Raw genomic sequence first — 14,141 nt, 5'->3', positions numbered from 1 at the left:
TCTGGAACCTTCCGTGAAATATAAGATCGTGGGCTTTTGTTTCGTCCAATTCCGAGAATATTGCCCGAACAGCCTTTTCGGAACCAAAAACAGCAGAAAACAGGAACTGGCACTTCGGCATCTTGTTAATAGGTTAGTTCCGGAAAATGCATAAAAACAATATAAAGTGTGAGCAAAACATGTAGGTATTGTCATAAAACTAGCATGGAACAGCAGAAATTATAGATACGTTGGAGACGTATCAAGCATCCCCATGCTTAGTTCCTACTCGCCCTCGAGTAGGTAAACGATAACAAGGACAATTTCTGAAGTGACATGCTACTATCATAATCTTGATCAATACTATTGTAAAGCATATGAGATGAATGAAGTGATTCGAAGCAATGGTAAAGACAATGACTAAACAACTCGAATCATATAGCAAAGACTTTTCATGAATAGTACTTTCAAGACAAGCATCAATAAGACTTGCATAGGAGTTAACTCATAAAGCAATAAATTCTTAGTAGAAAGTTTTGAAGCAACACAAAGGAAGATATAAGTTTCAGCAGCTTGCTTTCAACTTCAACATGTATATCTCATGGATAATTGTCAACACAAAGTAATATGATGAATGCAAATAAGCAAATATGTAGGAATCAATGCACACAGTTGACACAAGTGTTTGCTTCTAAGATAGAAAGAAGTAGGTAAACTGACTCAACATAAAGTAAAAGAAAGGCCCTTCACAGAGGGAAGCATGGATTACTATTTTTGTGCTAGAGCTTTTTATTTTGAAAACATAGAAACAATTTTGTTAACGGTAGTAATAATTCATATGTGTTATGCATAAGACATCCTATAAGTTGCAAGCCTCATGCATAGAATACCAATAGTGCTCGCACCTTGTCCTAATTAGCTTGGATTTACATGGATTATCATCGCATAACATATGTTTCAACCAAGTGTCACAATGGGATACCTCTATGCCGCCTGTACAAAGGTCCAAGGAGATAGATCGCATTTGATTTCTCGTTTTTGATAGATCTCAACTAAGGACATCCATACCGGGAAAACATAGACAACAGATAATGGACTCCTCTTTAATGCATAAGCATTCAACAACAGATAATATTCTCATAAGAGATTGAGGATTAATGTCCAAACTGAAACTTCCACCATGATACATGGCTTTGGTTGGCGGCCCAATGTTCTTCTCTAACAATATGCATACTCAAACCATTTAATCATGATAAATCACCCTTACTTCAGACAAGACGAACATGCATAGCAACTCACATGATATTCAACAAAGGTGTAACAGTTGATGGCGTCCCCAGAAACATGGTTACCGCTCAACAAGCAACTTATAAGAAATAAGATACATAAGTAACATATTCAATACCACAATAGTTTTTTAAGCTATTTTCCCATGAGCTGTGTATTGCAAAGACAAAGAATGAAATTTTAAAGGTAGCACTCAAGTAATTTACTTTGGAATGGCAGAGAAATACCACATAGTAGGTAGTTATGGTGGACACAAATGGCATAGGTTTTGGCTCAAGGATTTGGATGCACGAGAAGTATTCCCTCTCAGTACAAGGCTTTGGCTAGCAAGGTTGTTTGAAGCAAACACAAGTATGAACCGGTACAACAAAACTTACATAAGAACATATTGCAAGCATTATAAGACTCTACACTCGTCTTCCTTGTTGTTCAAACACTTCACCGAGAAAATATCTAGACTTTAGAGAGATCAATCATGCAAACCAAATTTCAACAAGCTCTATGGTAGTTCTTCATTAATAGGTGCAAAGTACATGATGCAAGAGCTTAAACATGATCTATTTGAGCAAAACAATTGCCAAGTATCAAATTATTCAAGACAATATACCAATTACCACATGAAGCATTTTCTGTTTCCAACCAAATAGGAATGAACGAAGCAGTTTCAACCTTCGCCATGAACATTAAAAGTAAAGCTAAAAACACCAGTGTTCATATGAAACAGCGGAGCGTGTCTCTCTCCCACATAAGCATGAATTTATTCAGAGAATGAAAATAACAAAACGAAAATAAAAGCACACAGACGCTCCAAGTAAAGTACATAAGATGTGACGGAATAAAAATATAGTTTTACTAGAGGTGACCTGATAAGTTGTTGATGAAGAAGAGGATGCCTTGGGCATCCCCAAACTTAGATGCTTGAGTCTTCTTGAAATATGCAGGGATGAACCACGGGGGCATCCCCAAGCTTAGACTTTTCACTCTTCTTGATCATATTGTATCATCCTCCTCTCTTGACCCTTTAAAACTTCCTCCACACCAAACTCAAAACAAACTCATTAGAGGATTAGTGCATAATCAAAAATTCACATATTCAGAGGTGACACAATCATTCTTAACACTTCTGGAAATTGCTCAAAGCTACTGAAAGTTAATGGAATAAAGAAATCCATTCAACATAGCAAAAGAGGCAATGTGAAATAAAAGGCAGAATCTGTCAAAACAGAACAGTCCGTAAAGACGAATTTTTCAGGGGCACTTAACTTGCTCAGATGAAAAAGCTCAAATTGAATGAAAGTTGCGTACATATATGAGGATCACACACGTAAATTGGCAGATTTTTCTGAGTTACCTACAGAGAGACCTACTCAAATTCGTGACGAAGAAGAAATCTGTTTCACGCGCAGTAATCCAAATCTAGTATCAACCTTACTATCAAAGACTTTACTTGGCACAACAATGCAATAAAGTAAAGATAAGGAGATGTTGCTACAGTAGTAACAACTTCCAATACACAACAAAACAGTAGCAAAATAAAAACATGGGTTATCTCCCAAGAAGTGCTTTCTTTATAGCCATTAAGATGTGCTCAGTAATTTTAATGATGCACTCGCAAGAAATAAGAGTTGAAGTAAAAGAGAGCATCAAAAAGCAATTATGAAACAAATTTAAGCCTAACCCGCTTCCTATGCATAGGAATCTTGTAAATAAACAAGTCATGTAAGCATAACGCAACAAGCATAGAAAGGCAACACAAGCGCAACTTCAAGATTCTCAACATAATGAGGGGAAACTTAATATTATTAAGATGCATATAACCATGTTTCCCTCTCTCATAATAACTTTCAGTAGCATCATGAACAAACTCAATAATATAACTATCACATAAAGCATTCTTATTCACATGCATAAAAGTATCATTACTCTCCACATAAGCATAATCAATTTTATTAGTAATAGTGGGAGCAAATTCAACAAAGTAGCTATCATTATTATTGTCATCACCATAATCATCAAATATAGGAGGCATATTGTAATCATAATTAATTTTCTCCTCAATAGTAGGTGGCACCAAAATACCACTATCATTATAATCATCATAAATGGGAGGCAAAGTATCATCAAAGAAAATTTTCTCCTCCATGCTTGGGGGACTAAAAATATCATGCTCATCAAAACCAGCTTCCCCAAGCTTAGAATTTTCCATAGCATTAGCAACAATGGTGTTCAAAGCATTCATACTAATAACATTGCCATTAGCATGCATATAAAGTTCCATTGGTTTTTTAATTTTCTCTTCAAACACCTCATGTCCTAACTCAAGATAAATACTATAAAGATCTCTAATATTTTTGTTGTTTTCCATTAAGCCTAACTAGTGAAAAATAAAAACAAGAAACAAAAAGATGCAATTGCAGGATCTAAAGGAAATAACTTCGACCACTCACACACCGAGCAATGGTGCTAGGAAATAGCTTAGTAGTCGGAGGATGTGAATACCTTTACCTTACCTCCCTCGACAACGGCGCCGAGAAAATAGCTTGATGTCTACGCACGCTTCTATTCACCGTAGACGGTGTTGGGCCTCCAAGAGCGAGAGGTTTGTAGAACAGCGAGCAAGTTTCCCTTAAGTGAATCACCCAAGGTTTATCGAACTGCGGGAGGTAGAGGTCAAAGATATCCCTCTCAAGCAACCCTGCAATTACGATACAAGAAGTCTCTTGTGTCCCCAACACACCTAATACACTTGTCAGATGTATAGGTGCACTAGTTCGACGAAAAGATAGTGAAATACAAGTAATATGGATGATTGTAAGTAGTAATCGCAATCTGAAATAAAGATGGCAGCAAGCAAACATGTAACATAACTTGTTGGAAACGGAGTTTCAATGCTTAGAAACAAGGCCTAGGGATCATACTTTCACTAGTGGACACTCTCAACAATGATCACATAAATAAATAACTTCTCTTCACTTGTGCTACTTTCTCACACTCTCTTGTTGGATAACAAACACCATTCATTGTGTAGGGCTACAAGAGCACCCTCAAGCCGGAGTAAACAAGCTCCACAACTTCATAAAGGAATCACACACGATGCGCACACTGTCACCGTCACATCGTGGAGAGTAATTCCGGAGTTCATATTAAAGTAACCTCTAGAGTGCATAGTAATAGTTAACTTCATAATCTACAAGAGATTACAAGCATAACCTATGCCAAGTACTACATGATGCACACACTGTCAACATTACATCATAGAGGAGGAATAGACTACTTTAATAACATCACTAGAGTAGCACATAGATTAATAGTGATACAAAGCTCATGATCACATAAAGATCACACCATGGGAGAGAGAGATGAACCACATGGCTACCGGTAGAGCCCTCAACCTCGGGGGAGAACTACTCCCTCCTCCTCATGGGAGACAACGATGGCGATGAAGATGGCGGCGGTGTCGATGGAGATGACTCCGGGGGAATTTCCCCGTCCCGGCGGCGTGCCGGAACAGAGACTTCTGTCCCCCGAAATGGAGTTTCACGATGGCGGCGGCGTCCCTGGAGTCTTTTTGGAGTTTCGTCAATTGGTGTCGGGTTTTTAGGTCACGAGGGATTTTATAGGCGAAGAGGCGGAGTCGGAGAAACCAGGGGGCCCCCTCCCCATAGGCTGGCGCGGCCAGGGGGCCACCCGCGCCGCCATATGGTGTGGGTCCCCTGCTGCCCTTCCTCGTCTCCCCTTCGAACTTCTGGAACCTTCCGTGAAATATAAGATCGTGGGCTTTTGTTTCGTCCAATTCCGAGAATATTGCCCGAACAACCTTTCTGGAACAAAAACAGCAGAAAACAGGAACTGACACTTCGGCATCTTGTTAATAGGTTAGTTCTGGAAAATGCATAAAAACAATATAAAGTGTGAGCAAAACATGTAGGTATTGTCATAAAACTAGCATGGAACATCAGAAGTTATAGATACGTTGGAGACGTATCAGTACGCACATATCTATGAGGTGATAATCACCAGAGAGTGGACTAAGAGCTTACCACAATTGATGGAGGTCAGGAGTAGAGGTTGTGGTGCTGAAGAAGGCTCTAGCATCGATGAAGACATGACGATAGAGGGTGCGAAGCAGTGCTCTTGATTCTACCGTTGTCTCGTGTCCAAGCAGTGCTCTTCGATTCGCCGACGACAAAGGAACCATCGAAGTGAGAGGAGAGGGTAGAGTTTCACGGTGGGGGGATTTATGGTGTAGTGCGGTGGCATCATCTGGCATCGTGGTGACGTCTATTCTACACCTGTCAAGGTCAACAGATTGATCCCTGTCCTTAAGATAGGTTCAGGGAAGAAGCCGACGATGACTTCTAAAGTGTGCGCATGCGGTCCCCGCTCAAGGTGTGCTAGACTAGTGCTCATGTTTTATATTATGTGCGTATGTGTGAGGTCATGGCAAAAAAAAGTTGTGTTCATGGCTAGAGTCAAACCTCTTCTCCTTTTATTTAAAAAATGCTACCTAATCCTGAATTTTTTTTGGGAATTAAAAATTGCAGACTATGAAACAGTACAGAAAGGACAAAATTGGTACGGAGTAATAATGTAAATTTGATGATTTTACCACATTTTTATCTGAAATTTGATTATTTGCCACAGGGCCACATATGTAAGTGACATGTGTGTGGTAAATAATAAAATTGCAAAAATATGTTAAATCCCCTGAGTATTTTTGTTTTATTTTATTTTATTTACAATTAAAATTTAGCTCTCCGTCGCCTCTGATTCCACCTTCCTTTCCTCTCCCCCCCCTTCCCTAAATCCCACCCAATGCGGCTCAAAAGTATCTCCGTGCCCTAGAGCTGCCGCCGTGCCGACGCCTCACCCCCAACTCCCAAGCCTCTCACGCGCCTCGCCGCCATCGCCGTCCTCCTTCTACCTCGTCGCGTCCCTGCTGGTTCAACCCCGTCCTCGATTTCGGTCATTGGTTTCTGAGGTATGAGTATTAGTTAAACCCCACTGACTATCAGAAATTTTGTGCGTCCCGGTGTACACCCAGCACACCAGCTAGATCCGCTCCTGTTCCATAGCAGCGATTTGTTTTCCCAACATTTTGGGTCTGGGCGTTGAACTGAACCCCCCCCCCCCTCTTCAAACGTTCTTGTTAGCCTGGCAAAATCCGATTTTGTTTCCTCGGTTATCTTTGCCATCCGTGTCAGTCCAAGACCGTAGGCCTATCTGGTGTGGTCTCGAGGAATTTGCATTCTGATCCTGTTTATGATGAATCTTTCCATGTTTTTGATGGAGGAAACTGATTGTACCATCCAAAAATAAGTTTGGCCACTTCTTGTTCATGCTTTTATGATTCCGCAATAGATAGTTTTCCTGTAATCTGGAAAAATCGCCTGTGGCAATGTAGGTTACTAGGGCCTTGATTTCTACCTGATGCATGTTTTCTGTGTTCCTCTTCACATGTTTCATGTGTTCACCATTTGCTGTTTTTTCTAATGAACAGAACAAAGGAGTGACTGTTGATGGTCTGTAGTTAAATAGCAGAACGAAAAGGACAACAGCATCAAGAGCTTGTACTTCTCATCATGTCCCGGTCACCACACCTTCCTCCCCGCTGCCCACCTCTGGGTCCTCAAATCACAAGGAGAGATGATAGCTTGTTCACACAGAGCTGCAGGTTTCCATCAGCGGATCCGTTCTTTGGTGAACCACCGTGTTGGCTGGATGATCTCCTCGCAGATTCTGGGAAAATGCCAAACCTTCCGCCTCTCAGGAGAGCTTGTAGTGATTCCGATGCTATCTTGGATGCGATGACGACATTCCAGAGCCCAGTTTTTCCAATTGAGGAGGGGTATCCGCAGCCAGCTGGTGAAACTGGGGACTCGTCGGATGCTGCTGTAGGAAGTGAAAGTGGTTCTGGGGTCGAAGGTAGCTGTGTTTATGGGCCAAATTCACCAAGACAAAAGAGTAGGTTGACCAGTTCAGAGAGTTCCATGGTAAATGCTGTCCTGGAGAATGTCCCTAGCAACCCCTTGCAGTACCTGACCATTGACCCTTCAACTATGCATGGCAATGTGGCCAACGGAACAGGAGATGTGTATGATGATGTGAACCATCTTGATCAAGACAAGTCATTTAAAAGGTACACTGCTGTCCTGAAATCTCCACTGCAGCAACTTCAAGTGTTTTTATTAATCTAAGTCCTTGGGTGCATCTACTATATATATAGGTGGTATTTGTAGTGAATATGCTAGAAAGTATTTCAAATTAGTGGAAGTTAGACTTTGCACTTTAGAAATAAAATAACCAGGATAGATGATAGCCTGCCCGATAACATTGTAAAGTACAGTATAGAAGTAAACATTAATACAAATATATGCTGCAAGACCCTATGCCTGTTGCAGTACATCAGGCACAGCGCAACACTGAAAATTTTGGGCCTTTCTAAATAAGTATCCAGTCCAGTCCAGACATTGTTCAATTTTGCCTCATCTTGTTAGCAAGTAGCACAAGTACTTCAGAGCTGTGGATCTATCTACTGTGTTTAAAGTTCACAACTGTATGCATTCCATGACTACTGTTGGCAGCAACTGTTTTCCTGTGACTGCAATTGTTGATAACATTTGACCTTGGATTGTCCAAAGCCAGCATTAGTAAATAGAGTTCTCTTTTATATGTTTAAACTGTGGACTTATTTCAGTGGATAATAATTTACTAGGTACTTCTTTAACTGATTACAGTCTAAAATGTGCTATTTGGTCATTTTGCTCACGCTATCACATTCTATATTAAGAACATGGTCAAGCAATTCAAAACAGTATTACAGGAAATCTTGGATGCATGTCTGTTATTTTTGTATATGCTCATATACATATATTTGCAATCATAATTTTTTCTTTCGTGAAACAAATTTTGAAAGATTAACAAGTGCATCTGATATTCATGATGTTTCTTGTAATGTGACAAGTGAATCATGTAAACAGTGTGCCAGAAAGGCCATTTTAGTACATTTCTTTGGCTGCTATTACTTTTTGGTGCCATAAGGAGTTGCCATCTTGGTATGATGAAATTGTCCACTCGAAATGTACTATTTTATCCAAATACATCTGTTTATATTGCATGCCTTGAAGTGTTCTTTTAACGGAGGCATTAGGAGAGGTTCCAACTGCAATATATTAGAAAATCAGGACGAGTATGTACATCGAGGGATTTACATGGCCGGCAGCTAAAGGGGCAGAAAACTTAGACTAAACTACCAACGCAAGAGGAGATTGGTTCAGAAGCTTTTGTTTGGTTATTTGTGTTGAAATGTTCTTTTCTGTACATTAAGAAGCAAAGAAAAAGCATATCATAATGAACATTTCTGCAGGCGCTCAGGCCAAAGATCTAGGGTCCGGAAACTTCAATACATTGCTGATCTTGAAAGAACTGTTGACTCACTTCAGGTTATTTTGTGACCTTGCATGTTATATATTTATGTAGAGTTTTAGTAATAGTTATTTTTATGACAATAAGTTTGTCTTTTGCTTTTTAGAACATGGGAGCTGATTTGGCTGTAAGAGTAGCATCTCATTTCCAACTTCGCAATGCCCTATCAATGGAAAACAAGCAACTGAGGGGACAGATTGCTAGTCTTCAGCAAGCAAAACTAATTAAGGATGGTATGTTGGGCCTGTTTGCTCTTTTCCAAATTATAACTAGCATTGTCCGAGAAAATCTGTCATGATTTAGGTTATGCATATTACATTTATAGTTAATCCAACATGAATGTATGACCATAGAACTGTAACTGATTTATCAAATGGAGATGATTGATGATTAATTCGATATAGGCTCTATTTCATATGCAATCATCCATTATGGCACACTTAGTCACTCATACTCGCTGGAAGACGAAAATACAAATCATGATAAATATTTCAAATTCTCTTTATGATGTACTCTATGGAGTGTTATATCATCCTTTAATTTTTGATTTGAGATGTAGAACGTGTCAGAAGAAAAGAAATGATAAGTTTGCTGTGAATAGTTTTGTCCTTTGCTTGTGGCCTTTTCATTTTTGATTTATAATCTGTGAGGTGTTTCTGTTTTTGTTATTCTTAATATTAAGGCTTAATTTAAATTGTGTGTAAGTTGAGTAAATTGAGGAATAGATCATTTTATAAAAAAGAATATGGTGATCTTATTTTTAATCGAAGAGCTTAAGTGCCGCACAATGGCTTAATGCGTATCTGTATGGTTCTGTCACCACTTCAAACTACAAATAGATGTGCTCAAACAAAAAAATTGATCCTTTGTTTTGCTTATTTTCTTCTACCTATGTTTTATCATTTGCCAGATCTTCCCTTTCTTGTTACTCTTATCACAGAAGGTTTTGAACTCTAATATTATCAATAGGTAGAGTGAATTTAGAAGTATGTTGTAAAGAATGATAATTAATCACTTTAGTTTTCTCTGCAAACCAATTGCTGGAAAAGTTGATGATGTGCTAGTGCATAGGATATGTCGTCCTTTGGGCTTCTTTCTTTTGCAGCATTCCAAAGCCGAGGGAGTAGGAAAACATATGTATTGGATGTCATGGCATGTCGAGTCCATGAATTGAAAGTTCAGAAATATGTAATACAAGTTGTTTGGCACCATGGGAAAGATGTAGAAATTTCACATAGTTGTGCTAGACAGTAGACACAAATGCAAATTTTCATGAGGTTGGAATCAGTTGAACTTTTCCTTTGGAATTGCATGCAAACTAGTGTATACAAAAAAATCATATGATTTCAATCCTGAACATACTCTAGTAGTAAAAAAATTCAAGAAGAATACAATTTTCCAAAATTTCTACGGAATTCATGTGAATCATACAGTCCCTTTAGAAATTGCATACTTCTGCTATTCTAAAAATCTTGGTTAGGTGTTGAATATTGGTCTTTTAATAAACGATTTATGCACTCAAGATCCTTGTTCAGAATAAATTGAACCCAACATCATTTGTCTTTTTAGCATACCGAATTACACACCAGAGTCTGCTTTTGTTCAAACTGAACCGGGGCTTTTATCTTTTGGTCAAACTTAGGGGATCAGTGGAACCAAACAATATAAATGTAGTGATAAGCAGAGAACATGAGGTTGTTCCTGTTCATGCTACTGAAATTCTAATGGCAAAAATGGTGGTTTAGTAGTCATTATATCCATGACCAACTTGATGTGGGCATGCCTGCTGCAAACAATTAACCTGGTGCAATCAACAAATTTCTGTTTGGGCCCCTAATCTACATGAACAGTTAAATTTTAAACATGAAAATAACTACAGTGCAACTAGTGTCTAGTATATAGATGGGCTTTGTATCACCCTTTAAATTCTGAAGTTCAGAGGCAGAAAGAGATTAAATTTTGCTGCAGCCTGCATAGTAACTTCAGTCTGTTATCTGATTTCTTGTAATAATTTTCTCTCATTTTATTTTATACTCCCTCTGTCCCAAAATGTAAGGCATCTAAGGATTAACGTTTTATAAGTTTGACCAAGTTTATACACAAAAAAATGAATATTTACAATACTGCATCAACATCAATAGATTCACCATAAATTTTATTTTCTTAATATGTCCATTTGATATTGTAAATGTAAATATTTTTCCTAAATATTTGGTCAAAGTTAGTAAGGTTTGACTTTTGACTAATCCTTAGACGCCTTACATTTTGGGATGGAGGGGTAATTTCCTGCTAACATGGATCAACTTTATAACCTTAAAATGATGTACAAAATTCGACTAGATTGAGAACCACATTCAGTGTCAGGTGTGTTTTTTTAACTTTAATGTGACGGCGAAGCCAAAGTGATTTGTATCAATGCACGAGATATGGCTTAGATTTTGATTTTGGTAGTCCCTCCTTAATCCTTATGTTTTGCAATGAAGATGGAAATTGTGATCTTGTCGGTTCTAGGTCTAGCCTGCTAGGGATCTTATTTGGTGATGATTCATATAAACCTTGCTTAGCAGCTTTGATGTAAGTTATTGGGATTTATCTAGTGATGCTTGATATGGACCTCGATTAATAGTGGCGATGCAATTTTGCAGGTCAGACACTTTTCTTGAAGAAGGAGACTGAGAGGCTGAAGCAGATCTCTGCACGTCACCGCAGGAGCAGGAGCGTGACTTCCTGCTTCGAGACGGACTCCTTTGGAGCAGACCCATCAGCAATCAATTGGCAGATGATTGACATGTCGCAGCTGAGCTTAAATGGTAGCCCTGTTCCTGTGCCACCGAGAGGTGGCTATGGCCTGTAACAGCAGCCTGCACTAATCCGACTCAGATGAAATATTGTCAGTATCCTCAGATGTGGTTAACGATTCACTAACCTGACCAATCATAGGTTCAAGGGTCTTATCCTTTTGTAGGAAAGAGTAGCCAGTCCAGTTATGGTGGAAAATATAAAGATGTCGTCAGCTAAGTTTACCTTTTTGTAGGATTCATGTAACGGCTTCCAGATTTTAAACACAGATGAGATGAAGCAAGTTTACGCCATGCTTGTCACTGCCATTAGGATCTTACAATTTGATGCTTTTCTGTCTGCAGCACACATGCATGCTGATCCTAATCTACCTTTAGTTTGGTGAATTAGTCATCATTGATTTGTGTGCTATGGTCGCTCACTGAATATTATTTCTCTGGTTGCTTTCTGGAGAAATGCAGATAGTTTTTTGCGAAGCAATCTTCTGATGGCTTTGATGCAACGTACAGGCAACTTCTTTTGTTTGGGTTGACCTGCCGGCTGCTAGTGCGCATTTTTTTATACCTAATTAATTAAACTGCCAATATTCCTTACGACTTGTTGGAAAGTGCTGGAAATAAAACATGTAATATATACCAAGTGTTCCCTTTTATATCCATGTGAAGTAATATGGTGTATTCAGAAATATTCCCTTTATATTTTGCAAGACTGTAACAGAGCTGACCAGCGATATAATCAAGCATCAAAGCACCTTGTCGACAGCACATCGTTAACGGCTAGCCAAGTTCTTTCAAGCGATGAACTACTCCGGCGACCATAAAGTGTCATATTTGGCGCTGCCTGGGGCCGCCTCCGGCGACCCGACTGACGCGCTGGCCGCTGGTTACCCCTGGACCGGCCAGCCCAGGCTAGGGAACCGGAGCCGCTTCATCTGGCTCAGTGTTGCGCTCACCCTCATCGTTTTCGTCATCGTCACAAAGGTGACCATGCTAGCCTCGGTGCATCCCTTACTTCCAAGCTTCGCCATCGCCTCCGTCACTGTCGCGTCGATCTCCCGGAGCACCGAAGTTCGCTCCGGCAATTTCAGCGTCACGCTAGCCGTGCTCAACCCCAACACGAAGGTCGACGTCCGGTTCGACACCATCGTTGCCAACGTGTACTACGACGGCACGGTCATTGCCGAGGCGACGCTGCCGCCCATGTACCAGGAGGCGCTCGCCGAGCGCTTCGTGGCGGCCACGGCGCCACATGTGGGAAGCGACGTCGTCAGGGGACTCCGGCGGGACATGTCGAGCGGCCGTGGCGGCGACGACGTGATCTGGTTCCGGGTGGAGGCGGCGTGCAGGCTGGCGTTCCACCAGGTGAACGGTGCGGAAGTGGCCAGGTGGAGGAACGTCATGATAAGCTGCGGCGACGTGCCTGTCCGGTTAGACAACACGACGGTGCCGCTGACGTCCGGGAAGCTTGTCGGGCCTGTGAGGCCGTGCACGGTCAAGTGAGCTGCAGTGCCTACAGCATGTACCTATACCTACTGTCTTTTGTTTTAGATTCTAAATCAGGCCAGGGCCTTGTACTGGCCTTGGCTCTGTGGTTGAAGTCTAGACTCAAAATTTCGATTTGAACAAGGGAGTTTTCAGTCTATTTTTTCTCTTCAGGATTCTAGCTCATGACCTGGGCGGTATCGAGGTCTAAGCTTAAAGATTTAAGCACAAGATTTTACTATACTGTTTTGCTAGTTCTTAGCTTCTCAGTCAAATCCTACACCATCAGATTTTCATTGTGATTCGTGCACATGAGTTACAAGTTATGCCGCAACTAAGATTTTTTCAGTTACAAGTTGAACTTGCAATTGAATTTTAAGGTTGCGACTAGAAAAATATATCTTTAGACTGCCAGATTTACTTCATGATTCGTGCTAATGGTGAGTTGCAACTGCAACTCAACAAGACCCTTTACAATATAAGCACAAAGCTTTCACAAAATCTGGACTTTCAAAAAGTTAAAATAATCAAACTTCTAACAAATGCTCAAAATTTGGACTTTAAAATAATTAACAAACAACAATCTTGTATGAATTTTTTTCGATAAAGGACGCTTCATTACTTAAAAATTCAAGCATTACACCTAGCCTCTGCATAACTAAGATGCACATAGCCGTTCGAGTATCAAGTCTGAAAACAAATAACGTATAAAGGTAGATAAAGAAGGCTAACTAGACTAAGTTTCATTGGCTTCAATCCGCCTAATATGCAACCACCCATGTTGGAAAATAAACTCCTTGGTCGTGTTCTCCAACCGTGTAGACACCTCCATAAAGAGGTCTATGTCCTCCAAGCATTAAAGTGGCGACCATGAACGGAGCAAAGCCGTACATCGGTAAATGGCCTGCATGAGAGAAGAATTCTTGCCATTGAAAATCTTGTCATTCCCACATAGCCAGAGCGTTTATACGACTGCAATCGCGCCCACTCTGATAAGTGTTTTATACCTAGTATTTACCCCATTTAGCCAATTGCCAAATATATTTGCAATGTTACGGGGCGGGTATAAGGTAGAACTCATCTGAATGATTGACCATATAGATCTAGGAAACCGACAGTTAAAAAAGGTGTTTTATTGTCTCACCTTCATGACAAAAAACACATTTCTTA

At 40.0% G+C, this 14,141-nt stretch overlaps 1 protein-coding gene across 1 annotated transcript; it reads left to right on the top strand.

The window, feature by feature from the left end:
* Window positions 1-6,078: 6,078 nt before the first annotated feature.
* LOC124687238 (basic leucine zipper 34-like) lies at window positions 6,079-11,833 on the top strand. The gene is made up of 5 exons (XM_047221040.1): window positions 6,079-6,247; window positions 6,767-7,405; window positions 8,633-8,708; window positions 8,798-8,924; window positions 11,337-11,833. Exons 2-5 carry the CDS (start codon window positions 6,849-6,851, stop codon window positions 11,543-11,545), a joined length of 969 nt encoding a protein of 322 aa, XP_047076996.1. The 5' UTR covers window positions 6,079-6,247; window positions 6,767-6,848; the 3' UTR covers window positions 11,546-11,833.
* Window positions 11,834-14,141: the final 2,308 nt, after the last annotated feature.

This window comes from Lolium rigidum, chromosome 2 (genome assembly GCF_022539505.1).
Source record: "Lolium rigidum isolate FL_2022 chromosome 2, APGP_CSIRO_Lrig_0.1, whole genome shotgun sequence".
Classification (NCBI taxonomy): domain Eukaryota; kingdom Viridiplantae; phylum Streptophyta; class Magnoliopsida; order Poales; family Poaceae; genus Lolium; species Lolium rigidum.
Note: the sequence above shows the minus strand (reverse complement) of the source record. Positions and strands in the feature narration are given on the sequence as shown.